The sequence below is a fragment of the Meleagris gallopavo genome, chromosome 22 (assembly GCF_000146605.3).
Source record: "Meleagris gallopavo isolate NT-WF06-2002-E0010 breed Aviagen turkey brand Nicholas breeding stock chromosome 22, Turkey_5.1, whole genome shotgun sequence".
NCBI lineage: Eukaryota > Metazoa > Chordata > Aves > Galliformes > Phasianidae > Meleagris > Meleagris gallopavo.
In genome coordinates, this window is record NC_015032.2 from 6,250,578 (window position 1) to 6,264,236 (window position 13,659).

A 13,659-nucleotide genomic window follows, 5' to 3' on the forward strand; every position below is an offset into this window, starting at 1 on the left:
ACTAGCTGATCTCCAGTGATTTTGATCCCTCTGAGTCCAGGCTACAGTACCTCCTGAGTTTTTCCCTGATCTCCAAGTTCTTTATCTCATTTCTGAGGTCCTCAAACTCCTGTGCAGACGAGAGGTTGCAGAAGACCCTGAAGTCGTTGTAAGGTGGGATGCCATGATCTCGTCCTCTCTGGATATTGATAGCAGCCAAGTCCAGGGAGACAGAGTGTGCCATGGAGAAGAGCTTCTCTGTCAGCTCCATGTTGAGGAGTTCTGAGGGGACCCGCATCTTCCCAGGAACCCCAAAGAGCCCACGGAGGAGTGGATCAATCCCACCCTCCTGCGTGATCCTGAAAGGGGAGAAGAAGGCCTTGTGCAGGGGGACATGGCCCTGGCGGATGGGCTGGAAGGTTTCATTCAGCCGGTACAGGATGGGGTTGATCAAAGTGTGCCCAAAGCGGAAGGCGGCAGTGGCGAAAGCGTTGAGAATCCCTGCGTTGACGCTGGGGTCATAGCCTTTGTACTCACCCAGCATCTTCATCCCTGCTTCCCCAAGGATCTTGGGGAGCCAGTGGGCATAGGTGATGTGCTGCATCTGGGCACCCACAATCTTCCGCGCCTCGTGGTACAGGAGGTCTCCATCCCAGTGGGGATTAAGGACAGACAGCTCAGCAGCAATGCGGTTGTGCTCCCTGAACCACAGTGTGTGCATGGCCGTGAGCCCGAGCTGCTCGTTGGCACGGTGGTCTCCAGCCAGGAAGCACGGCACAGGACTCTCATTCTCATCCCTCATACATTCAGTGGGAGGCCCCACAGCAAAGGGCAGGAGGTGCTTCCCTGAGCTGGGCACCATCCTCCCTCGCTTCAGCAACCCATTCTGGTTGCTCAAATCCCGCAGCTCACGTGATTCCTGCTCGGTGCTGCCATACACATTGGAGGCATCGATGTAAGAGGTCAAATGATTGATCTGCTCCCTGGCGTAGACAGAGTTCATCAGCAGGGAGGTCATCCCACTGCCACACACGGGGCTGGAGCGCACAAAGAACATGCAGCGCCCATTCCTGACGCGTGGGTCGTTGGCGGGGATCAGGACGGAGAAGCAGGGTGGGTCATTGCTGCATACCTGGCTGCAGGGTGCTCCATCTGAGAAGCGAGACATGCTGATGGCTGCCACCGTCTGGTCCATGTCGTGGTCCAGAAACTGGCCCCACTGCATGAGCATATGTGTGAACTGCTCGTCTGGGGTAATGGTCTCAGTCCCAACCATGGCTGTGGAGACAAGCCTGGGTAAGGGAAGGGGCAGGTCCCTGGCATCTTCTGCCAAGGAAAACCCCCGGGGAAGGTTAAATCCGTTCTGGTAAGCAGGTTTGAGGAGCCTCTGGAAGGCGGTGAGAGAAGCACCCCACATTGGGTGCTGCAGGTTGTTGCAGGAACCATCGTGTGTCCTGTATTTCTTGTGGAAGCAGATATCAGAGCAGTTGGGTGTGCGGCGGTGAGCAGAACAGCCAGACAGGTTGGCAATCATATTCAGGTAGTGAGGAGACACCAAATCGTTGTAACGATAACCTGCAAATGGAACCAACAGTGCAGTGTCAGAGCCAGTCACTGTGCCATCTGGTTCCCATGTCAGGGTGCTGTTGGAAGCCTGCATCTGGGATTCCCAGGATGGGCATGGGAGGACCATATCTCCAAGCTACATGTGATACAGAACATGTGGAAGCATAAGATAATATCAGACCCATAGAAAAGAAAAGAAAGGGAAAAGCATTTCATGCGAACTGTGCAGAGATGGAAATCAGAACTGCTGAGATTGGCAGACCAAACAGCAAGGCAGCTTGGTTCCCGTTCTGCAGTCAGCACTGGGATTATTTCACATCTCTCTGGGTTAATGCTGCAACCCTGAGCACCACTGATCACCCAAACTCTACGTGACGAGCAGCAGGGAAGCTGTTGGTGACTTGGCGATGTGCTGAATAATGCTGCGGTGTATGCAGGAACAGGGAGAGGCTGGCAGGGCAATGAGCCCAGACCTGACCTGCAGCTTGCAGGGAGATTCCCTGCAGCCTGGAGTGGATCCAGGCAGGCATAGAGTATTTATGGGCCCCAAACATACATGCCTGCTACACATCGACTAACACATATAGGTAGCAATGTGCAGTGAAAGGAAATGTCCAAACACAGGAAGGCTACTGCAGGGCACTTAGATCTCTGCAGGGAACTGTGGGGAGGTTTGGGCTGGATATCAGGGAATGGTTCTGCACCAGAGGGTGGTGGGCATGAAACAGGTTCTCCAGGGCAGTGGTCACAGCCCTGAGCGGCCTGAGTTCAACAAGCATTTGGACACTGCTCTCGTGCACATGGTCTGATTTTTGGGTGGTCTTGTGCAGAGCCAGGGGTTGGACTCGATGATCCTTAGGGTGCCTTCTGAGGGTGTTCTACAATTCTGTGATCTCTGGCCAGCACAGCACCGTGGTGTTCCACTTCTGTGGTGCTTGATATCTTGTCCTAAAAAGAGTAATCTGAGTGGTGGGACACGTGGGAGTATATAGCTAAGAGGTCAAAGTCCTAAAAGACCACACATGGCAAAAATCAGGCGTAAGATCCCCTTTCTCTGTTCAGAACCCAAACACACCAGAGTTTTCAGTATTTTGCTTGTTGCCACTTGGAAGGCAGGAAATCAGTTTGGACATTAGGAAAAATTTCATATCTGAAACAGCAGTTATGCAGTGGCACAGCTGCCCAGGGAGGTGGGGGGGGGGGTCACCATCTCTGGAGGTGTTCCAGAGCTGTGGAGATGTGGCACCGAGGGATGAGGGCAGTGGGCCCAGTGGGGTGTGCTGGAGTTGGACTTGAGGATCTTGGAGGTCTTTTCCAACCTTCATGATTCTGTGAAATGTCTCTGACCAAAACTCAGACCCACAGAGGCACTCTGATGCTCTGCTCCTCTCTGGAGCTGTGGGAGTTAGATGGATGAATGTTCATAAGGATCAATGTCTTCATAGACAATCAGGAAACGTTTAGCAAAACTGAATTACTCTCCTGAGCGCTGAGCTGGTTCAGCAGCCACACAACCCTCTGGCTGTTATGACACCCATGAGATCTTAGATAGAACTGCAACCCAGACAACACATTTCTTACCATACCTATAATCGATTGAGACATTTTGGCACAGTATTGCACAAGCCTTTTTACATTTTCTGCATGCCTACACACTGTTATTTTACTTTCATTCTACCCATGTGGTTAAGAAGGGAAATAAAATCTCCCTTACCTGTGACATTCATATCCACAATCAAACCTTGCTGCACGTGCTCCTGAATCAGCTGCAAAGTCCTTTCAAAGATCTCACCTGCCCTGGCTGTTTCAATGGTGTAAGGATCCCGCGGGTAGCGGAAGAGGGCCAGCAGGTCGTTGGGTGTCTTGGGGCGTCTGTCCCAAGGAATTAGAAGAGATAGAAGAACATCAAAATAAACACACAGCACTCAGAGCAATGGGACCCTGCAGGAATCAGGTTCTCAGCTTGCCTTGGTGCTTAACCTCCAAAACCAGAACACGTAAATGTAGCTAACCCTCATATTGCAGATGATTAAAGACAGGATATTCTTCCCCAGGAAGGTAAACATATTTAATTTTCTTGGTATCTGCGGGTTGGTTTTTTTTTTTCTGTAGCCATTTATTTTTCAGTCACCAAAACCCAGAGGTTTGGGGCTTAATACAAACTGTTCATTGTTTCAATAAAAACCATATTTTGGAATGGAAATTGAAGGAGTTTTCATTCTCTTAGATGTCATTTTTCATTGAGGAAATGCCTAAGAATTGTATCAGCATTTCTGTTCTCCTGCACAAAGTCAATTGCACTCACAAAACGACTATGCTGATTTACTTTTTCCTGTGTACTGTCTCTGGAGCCAACTCCAGTTGACAAAATGCATGCTTTTAATATATTCAATGTAAGAAGAGCTATTAATATACCAGTTTTTTCCAGGATCCCAAACACCTTCCTGTTATGAAATTCTAGCACATCCTTACATCTACATGGTACAGCTTCAACCTTCAGTACCCTGGACAATAGCTTTCATTTGCGGATTGTCAATGATAAAACGAGATTTCAGAAAGCTTCATTCAGTGCCTCTCATCCCCATCTCTCACAATGAGATGTGAGCTCCTTCACATATTTACCTGCTGAACAGCTCAGTGCGTGTTGAATTGATGGCATGGTCCACACTGCTGATGGCTTCCTGCAGGGATGTGGCTACAAATGTGTCACCACTCCGACCGACGTCCGTGGCTTTCCAAAGCAGAAAGAGAGAATAAATACTGTGCATTTACTTGGATATTAATTTGTCTTCCAAGCTCAAGAAAATTTGTCTGAGGACAGGCACCAAAGTAACTCTAGCGCAGGTCAAGTTGTATTTCCATTTGTAATTCAACCACTGTTAAACTTCGGTGTCTTTTTTCTAACAGATATTCTAAAGAAGAAATTAAATTAAATTCTCATTTTAAATTTAATTAATTAAGAAGAAAAAGAGGTGATGTTTCCAGGAGATGGCTGTGCAACACGCATTCAGAATCTGTTCCTGTTCAGCTTCGCAAATGAACGCCTGCTTTGGTTGGTGGTTAAACTGGAAAAAGAAAATGTACAAATCTCAATGGGTGAACAGAAAATAATGCTTTTATTTCCCACAAAGGACATTTCTAGAATTCATGACATTCATCTGAAGGCATCACTTAAATGTTAATTTTCCATTTGTGGGACACTTCTAATTCAACTCGTTAGTGTTAGTGCATCAACACCACCATTTTAAAACAAAAATGAATGCTGTTGCTTGAATACCTTCAGAAATAAATGATAAATTCCTATAAAAATGCGGGTTTTTTTTTTTTTTGAGCCAGGGCCTTTTTCGCAGCAAAGCAAACTAGTCTTTATTTGAGCACTGGCATATGCAGCAGGCAGCTGGGAAATGAGGGACAAACCAAGAATAAATCACAGAAATTATCTCAGGAATAATTTCAAGTAACAAAGAGATTTCAGATTATTTTCAGCCCCTTGCATACAGTCCCTGAAAATGATATTAATTTCACCTAATAAGCTGCTCACTATTCCTGCTGGTAATTCCTACGTGCTCGAGTAAAGGTCTCTACTCAGATTGTTAACTTCATTGTTCGCCTTTGCGTTTTTGCCCCTCATCAGTTCTTCCTTTCCCTCTACGAGGCACAATGCCACACTTGACCTCTGCTCTGACCAGCAGAGGAGTGCTGCTCTTCTTTATTCATTCCACTTTCCCTAATGCACAGAGCGGTTGCTTGAAAAGCAGAGGCTTATTGCCCAGCCCCTGGGGACAGGGGGAATGTTTAAGCCCCCGCTTCGCACCAGCAGTGCTGTTCTCCCTCTCCCTTCCCGGTGCGTGAGACTGGGGTCAGATGTGGGAGCGTGCTGGCACATGCTAAGAAGGTTCTCCCCCTGGTGCTTGTGAGCAACCTGTCTGCAAAGCTAAAGAAAGAAGTTTGCATCCAAAGTACGACCATCGACACTACATAACCCTTGCTTTTCATAAGGGCAAAAAGGAGCGCCAGGAGGAGCTAACACTACCGGTGATGGTGAGCTGCATGGCGCTGGAGGTGAAGCCGAAGGGGTTCCGTGCTATGCACTCGTATCTGCCCTGGTCAGCCACGCCAAGATCCTGGATGGAGAGGGTCCCGTCCTGGCTCACGTGGAACTTGCCGCTCTCCGTGATCTGAATCCCCTCCTGTTCCGAAAGACAGAAACTGCGTCAGCGTGGGGGAAGCTCCCCTGCATCCCAGCCTTCAGCAAACTGGATGCGATGAGCCAACGCGGCCACCAGATGTTAGCACTGCTCTTCGAAAGAAAGAAAGCAGAAAGCCATCCGAGGACACTGCTGCTGCCTGCAGCCACTGCGAGGACAGCGTGCTCAGCTCCCGAGCCTGCTCTGCCTCCAGCACTCGCTGCAGGGCACGGGTGCTGCACCCATTGCGCTGCACTCTGCACAGATGGGCTGGCATAGAAGTTTTGTGCTGCAGGAATAAGTCTAAATAACTTCAGGAGTAGCCTGGAACGGAGGGCTTTTTCTGGCGTAGGGCTGCAGATCGCAGTTTTTGCTGGCTCTGAGCAGCACTGTGCTCGACCCCACCTCTCAGCCTGGCTGGTGGCTTCAGATTTATTTCATTCTTTTTTTCCTTAATATCTTTTCACTGCCTTGGCCCAGCGTAATGCTTCCTCTCTCCTTCTGCTCCACTGTTGGAAAGCTGCATGTCACCTGCCAACAGATCTCCACAGGAGAAATGAGGCTCAAGCTATTTCCCTTGTAATTTGTTGCATGCCTGACTGTCCTCGTAGCCAGGAAAGATCCGAGGTGTAATGCTATGGCACAGCAAGAAAAAGCCTGAAGAGCTCCGTCTAATGAATTCTTCAAAAGAGCAGCCAAGCTGCAGACTGACTGTGAAGGATCATGGCTTTGTCCCATCTAAGCTAGAGCCAACAAGCACCATCCAGTTCCGGCAGTGGGAATCCTGGAAATAAGCAAAACTACTTAGGAAAAGAATAATCAGTTTGCAGTTTTCTCTGGGAACAGTCAGTCAAGCATCCCTAACATCCTGAAAGGTCACTGGCTTTATGTTACCTCTTTGGAAAGAAGAGCAAGAGAAAACAGGAATGCGCATTGCAAGGCTTTGAGCTTGAGAAATAGCAACGTTCCTTTAAACCCTTTAAGAACCCAAAACAGTTGAAATGTTGGTCTGGCAGTGCAGTGCCCCTTACCTTCACCCAGGTGATGGTGGGCCGTGGGTCCCCCTGGGCAGCGCAGGTGATGGCCACGTCCTGCCCTGTCTCTGCCACCACGTCTTGTGGGGGGTGAAGGAACACAGGAATCACTGTGCAGCACAGAGGAGAGTCACAGTAAATGCATGAAGGAAAACAAATCCACGTGCAAAGCATCTCACCACTGGGAGAATGCCTCTTTGTGCTATTGCAAGGACTCTCCCAACCAAAGTGTGTTCTCTGTCTCTCCACTACTGTCCTCCATCATTTACATTCATTACTTTCTACTCTTGTCCATCTCTATTTGCGGCAATTATATGGGAATGTGCTGGCTTCTATGTCATTTAAAATCTTCCATTAAATGACTTTCTAGGAAAGATCATAGAACGGCCTGAGTTGAAAAGGACCACAGTGATCATTGAGTTTCAACCCCCTGCTATGTGCAGGGTCACCGACCAGCAGACCAGGCTGCCCAGAGCCACATCCAGCCTGGCCTTGAATGCCTCCAGGGACAGGGCACCCACAACCTCCTTGGGCAACCTGTTCCAGTGCCTCACCACCCTGTGTGAAAAACTTCCTCCTAATATCCAACCTAAACCTCCCCTGTCTCAGTTTAAAACCATTCCCCTTATCCTATCACTATCCACCCCCATAAACGGCCGTTCCCCCTCCTGCTTATATGCTCCCCTCAAGTATTGGGAGGCCACAATGAGGTCTCCTCAGAGCTTTCTCTTTTCCAAGCTAAACAAGCCCCGTTCCCTCAACCTTTCTGCATAGGAGAGGTGCAGTAGCTGAAGTGATGACTATGAATTGATTCAGGAGTTACCAGATGAAGCCATCTGGCAAGTGTTAGGTCACATCAAGTCATTCTATTGATCTTTCTGCTTTTAAAATATTCTGCGAGCTCTTTTCATTAAGCATTACTAATTTCATGTTTCTAGTTTCCTTCCACCCGGCCTACCATTAGTAAAATTCTGTCAAGTCTGTGAAAGAGCAGGAACGTTTGCTCATGTAGAAAGATTATTTATATGGGAATAAAAAAGAAAATCAAAACACATTCCTGTGTGACTTGTGTTTTTACAAAGGCTTAATATTCAAAAACACCTAAATTTAGGTTGAACCTATGACCTTGTAAGCTAATGTTTAAGATAAATGTCCCTGGAACCAGAGTTATGCCTTGGTGAGAGGGAACCGGGTGTTTTTCTTTAGAATTTTTAAATACGAAAAATAGAAAAAAAAATAATTAAAAAAAAAGGAATCTCACAACTTGTTCTATAGAAAGGCCCAAATTAAATAAATAAATATTACTAAGAATTCAATTAACACAACTTGTGAATTTTCCAACAGTAACCTTTGGTTTCCTTTCCTTTACCAAAATCATTTTATTAAAAGCTCCAAACACAATGAAGGGCCTCACCCAAACTGGTTGGATAATAGAGCTCATCTGAAGGGTGTTAGAGTACAAGGCCACTCCTTGGTCGCAGAGCCCTGCCCAGTGTCTGTGGGGTGCATACAAGCCCTTCCCCCAATCACTGCCCACCCCAGATGATTTCATTCCCACGGTTATACTCTTTCTTGACAGCTCAATAAATTTCCAAGGAAGGAAAACCAAAGCAGCTCCTTCCAACTCACAAATCTTGGCACCCTGCAAACTTCCTTCAAATTTCCCACCAACTGACGGAGCTCTGGTGGCCAGACGTCTGCACCCCGGCAAAAGCAAAATCCCATCCCACAGTTCCCCGACTGCCTTATTCACCATGACGTGAACCTAACGAGAGCCATTGATCAGCCCGAGTTTCTCACCACCCCAGCTTACCCCGCGGGGTCACGGCCAGCTGCACGGGCAGGGTCCTCACACCAATGGCACTGATGGCGTGGCACTCGTACTGCCCTTGGTCATGCAGGGCAACCCTCATCACTCGCAGGGTCCCCGTGGAGAGGATGCTGTGCCTTCGGTCACTCGGCAGCGGTCCCCCTGCTCCAACAAACAGCTCAATTAGTTCATCACTTCTCAGCTTTCTCCTCCCATCACTGGTGGATCTACAAGTTCAACATTTCGTGTCGTCCCCAGCGTGCCATCAGCCACCCTGAAATACAGCCTTCATCTTGCTAAGAGGGGAACAGGACAGATGCTGCTCTTCCCACGCCCAGGACAATGATGGAGTTCTCTTGTCTGAGCAGTGGGAAGAAGATGGTATGTTTTTAATTCCCTTGTAAGCCTTTACTTAATGAAAACTGCAGGCTCCCTGACACCTGATGGATAGCAACTCTGTGTTCAGTTAACCAAACCATGTGGGTTAGTTCTAACTGTTTCCATGTATTTGATTGTCTCTTTCTTAATTCAGCATTTTGACTTCCTTCAGTTTAGAAACTGTACTGTTCCAATATTTCCTCTAATTAAATTCAAAATAGATATTTTACTAACTTCTTCAAAAATGTCAGAACTTTGGTGACTTTTTTTCTTTAAATATTCGCCTTCTTCCAGTTAAGGGTTTATTTATATCAAATATCACAAGGAATCTGAACCCTCCCTACACTGTCAGAAGTGACTTTGAGGATGAATTCTGCTCCTCCCCATCTTGTCCTCTTGTCCTGGCTGTAACAGATGAAGGTGCTACAAAGCTTGGTTAATTGCTGCACTGCCAAATGACCTTGCAAATCTAGTTACAAAACTGCCTTCTTAATCTTACTTCTTGTCACTGAAGCCTTTTGACATCTCTACCAGAGATCTGGGTTAAAGGAGATAGAGAGCGTGGTAGAGAATTTCAGCTGCTCCTTCTTAACCCCATGTCAGGGCTATTGCTGTGGAAGCTGGAATACAATAGCCATGAATCCTCCACTAAACCATTAATTATGGCTTGTGAAGCATAAGGAAAAGTTGGAGGGCCTCTGGGCCAAGCATTATTGGCTTCTGTCCCAGAAAGCGTTAGATGGGATCAGTCTGGTGGAGCCAGCGTTAACAATCATCTGAGACTTTAAAAGCTCACCACCACCTGTTGGCCCAAAGTGCTTTTTCCTGAGCTAAAAGGAAGCTCAGAGCTGTGTCAGCAGTGACCAGCATTCTCCTGCTGTGTGCTCGTCAAGAGAAGCAAAGCGATGGCAATGACAGAGAGCTGGTTGATGGTGGTGTCCAGACCCTGCCCTTCCAAAGGAAGTAGAAGCCTCAGCAGGAGGATGTTCAAGGCTTTCTGTAGGTTTCACGCTGATGAAAAATGGCACACTCCTTCCTTTCAACATGATGACCTAAGAGAACATGTTCTCACAGAATGGCTTTGGTTGGAAAGGACCTTAAAGACCATCTAGTTCCAACCCTCTGCCGTGGGCACATTGCCCCCCATCAGGTCAGGCTGCCCAGAGCACTATCCAACCTGGCCTTGAACATCTCTAGAGGTGGGGCATCCACTGCTTTTCTGGGCAGCCTTTCTCAGTGCTTAACATTATCCTTGGTGATCTACAACACAGCTTTTCTCACCCGTACCCTGTGGATGGTGGCAAAGAGACAAACTCAAGTCAAGTGAGGCCATACCTGCTCTCGTCCAGGCAATCACAGGTGGGGGGTGACCCTCAGCAGAGCAGGGAAAATCCACACTTTGTCCCTCAGTTACTGTCTGATCAGTGGGGACGAGGAGGAACCTGGGAGAATCTGGAAGGGAAAGCAGCAACTGAGCAGCAGGAAAAAAAATAAAGTCACAGCACAAGCTCAGATTAATTCTCAGAGGGAGCATGAAAAATTAACTGGCCTTGATACACAGGGATTAAACACACACTGAGCACTTCACCCCAGAAGCGGCACCAGCCTGGGGCTTCCCACCTTGCACTATGATCCTCGCCGTCGCCCGGATGGATCCCTCAGTATTGCTGGCATTGCAGTTGTACTGTCCCTGGTCTGAGAAGGTGACGTTCTGGATGAAGAGTCCTCCAGAGCTGGTGATAGTGAAGCGGGGATCCTGCGGTAAAGGAGAGCCTGTGCCAAGTGTCCAGCTGACGCGAGGGTGGGGATGCCCAGAGACCCCACACTCCAAGGTGACGCTTTCCCCAACCAGCACTTCAGTGTTCTGCGGCTGGATCACAAAAGTGGGCTTGGCTGGAAGGAAATGAGTGCTTCAGAAACCAGGAGCCCTGCTGCTTGCTTGCTTACGGACAGAAATTGCTCAGACTCTTCATGCAGCCCAGCTAGCATCCATCTAGCTCTTCCCTGACCTCCAAATCCTCAGCATTGCCCCCAGCCCCTCTTTTTTCACACAACCTCCCCATACCCTGCTGCTGACATTTCCCCACTCCTGTGTCCCCATCACTATGTAGAATTCTTCACAGCCTCTAAATTTCCTCTCTACTCCCAAATCACCTCCAATCTCCAATCTCTCAATTCCCAATTCCCATGAACGAACCACCCCAAAGATGGCATTATACTATTAGCCACTCTGTTCCCCAGCACACCAAGAACTACTTGGCACATATAAAGTAAGGATTTAGAGATCAGCTCCACTTCTAGCCCCAACCACACTCCCAAGCCATCAAGAGGTACCCAAGGCTCAATTACATGGGGTGCCAAAATAGCGCAGGACGACTTCTTGGGTCTTGACCTCCCCAGCGATGTTCTTGGCCATGCACTGGTAGACACCTTTGTCTGACTCCTTGGTATTCTGGATCATCAGGGTGCCATCTTGCAGCAGGTTCAAGCGATTGTCATCTTTCATGTCAATCTCATTACTGAAAAACAGCCACAGACAGGCAAAGTCGGAAGGGGGAAAGCCGAAATGTTCTTCCCACAAGCTGCCAGGGGGCTTCGCATGAATTAGATTATATTGGTGTTCCTTGACACTGCTTTGAGACTTCGTGACATTTATAGCAAAGGTTATGATTTAGAGCACTGAACTCCATCTCCAGCTCTGATTTACTCCCTGGATGGGATGAGCTATTTTCTCTCTCACTGCTGACTATATGCGACGTTTACTGTCCATCAGGAGAGCGTACTGTTCCCATGCAATAGCACCGTTGCTACTGCCATGCATCTGAGCTCAGAAAGCTTGCTCCTATTATTTACTAAATGTAAATATAATAACAAATGCATATTGTTATTGTGTGCAGCCATTTCTATTTGAGTGGGCCCAAGAGCCTTAGAGGAGACAAAAACCTCTGAGAAAGGCACCATGGGACCCCACCACAGCCTGGATTCCAGTCTGGGATGTAAGAGCTGCGAAGCATCTTCCCTCTTTCTGCAATGGCTCCAGTCTCCAGAGCCCAGTCTGCAGCAGCAGGTCTCACTGCAACACCCCATTTGTCCCAGCATGAAGGAGTCCTGGATGGCAGCAAATGATTGAGAAGGGAGAGGGGACCTCACTCCCACCAGGACAAAGGCCAAATCCACTATGCAACTAAGATGCTTGCTGGGCATTTGTTTAATTCCTCTGATGTCTCCTCGCTGTAGTCATACCTCATTTGCTGAACATTTATTATCATTATCCCTCTTACAATGCTATCTTTGGGAGCCTGCCAGCATTTCCCCAACAAAATCTTCCTTCCAGGGGGACTTAAGTCAGATGTAAACTTTTGCTCTGTGCTGAAACTTTGCCTAGTGGGGAGTTAACTGAAGGAGCACACATTGATCATTTTTATTAATAACCAGCCCCTATTCAGACTCCCTCAGACAAGGAGCTCGTAAAGCAGCTCAGGAACTTTACTTCCTCAGTGGGTAACTGCTTGAGCACAGAATATTCTATTGTGTAGCACTGCTCAGAAATGCTTTGGCATCTAGCACAGCCATATATTTTTTCAGCATTGCTGTATAGAACATTCATCTATACACTGCTTTGCAAGGTCTACCTTTCAGTGGTGTACAGTAATTTTCCCCTCGATAGAAAAGCACACACCCAGCACACTGGTCCTTCAGTGAGAAAAAATCCAGATACAAGAAGCATTTCAGCAGTTAATAAATGGCAAATATGGTGGCTGAGAGCAAGATTAAATACTTTTTTTTTTTTTTTTTATTCAGAAGACAATTGCTTTCAGCCTGCAGAGCATGTTTGCAGGAGAGCTATAAACTCTTGAAATTCACTGCAACACACATGAGACATTTTAAATAGATAACTTGGGTTACACGGTCATCAGAGAATACCATTAAAAAGAAGGTAAATGCAATCCATGGAATATCCATTCCTATATCTTTAACACTGAAAACACTAAACAGCCTTTGTAATGGCAGCAGTCACTGAAAAGTTCAGTACCTGGTAGGAATCTTTGCTACACCAGAGCTCATTGTATGGCACTTACTTGTTGTGGAGCCAAATAATGGCAGGCTTTGGGTTGCCCTCTGCCCTGCACGTAAAATAAACTGTGTTTCCCAAGAGGACATCGACGTCGTGGGGCTCTGAGGTGATGCGAGGCCTCTCTGCAAAAGACCATTTTAACACAATCCAATAGCACAAAACCACATCCAGAGCAACCAGCCCCTGGCAGAGCACACCAGCACCCAGCCCAACACTCCTTACCAGCATCAGCAAAACAAACAATGCCAGCAGTGGAACAGCCCCCCAAGCCCAAGTACCATCGAGGATTGGTGTGGCCATTCTGATTGCCAGTGGCTGCCTCCTGCTCAGCCCAGGCACACAGGGCACAAAAACTCCCTGTATGCTGCTTCATCAAAAGTTGGCCCCTGGCTCCCCAGAACAAGCAAAGAGTTGATGGCATCCTCACATGGGTCGTTTTCATGCCCTTGGCAGCCCACAGCTCTCAGTGACTGCTGGCTCCATCCAAACAGTGCCAGCACTCTGCAAATCACGCTGCTTCCCTTTTGACAGAATTTCATTCATTATGTTCCTGAATAGAATCAACCCTATTCAACTGAGGTTTTCACTACGTGCTTCATTTTAAGATGTACTCATGCACTGAGCAAGCCA

The 13,659-nt window shown here is 47.6% G+C and overlaps 1 protein-coding gene across 1 annotated transcript in view; it reads right to left on the reverse strand.

Annotated features, from left to right (window-relative positions):
* Nucleotides 1–13,659, reverse strand: part of LOC100549696 (peroxidasin homolog) — a 38,214-nt gene that overhangs the window by 5,119 nt on the left and 19,436 nt on the right. The window contains exons 8-17 of the mRNA XM_031556601.1: nt 13,034–13,151; nt 11,304–11,473; nt 10,575–10,847; nt 10,290–10,406; nt 8,580–8,738; nt 6,764–6,876; nt 5,579–5,735; nt 4,168–4,276; nt 3,260–3,417; nt 51–1,554 (exon numbers count right to left, since the gene is read on the reverse strand). Of these exons, the coding sequence (XP_031412461.1) occupies nt 51–1,554; nt 3,260–3,417; nt 4,168–4,276; nt 5,579–5,735; nt 6,764–6,876; nt 8,580–8,738; nt 10,290–10,406; nt 10,575–10,847; nt 11,304–11,473; nt 13,034–13,151 (2,878 nt within the window). The remainder of the gene's footprint in view (nt 1–50; nt 1,555–3,259; nt 3,418–4,167; nt 4,277–5,578; nt 5,736–6,763; nt 6,877–8,579; nt 8,739–10,289; nt 10,407–10,574; nt 10,848–11,303; nt 11,474–13,033; nt 13,152–13,659) is intronic.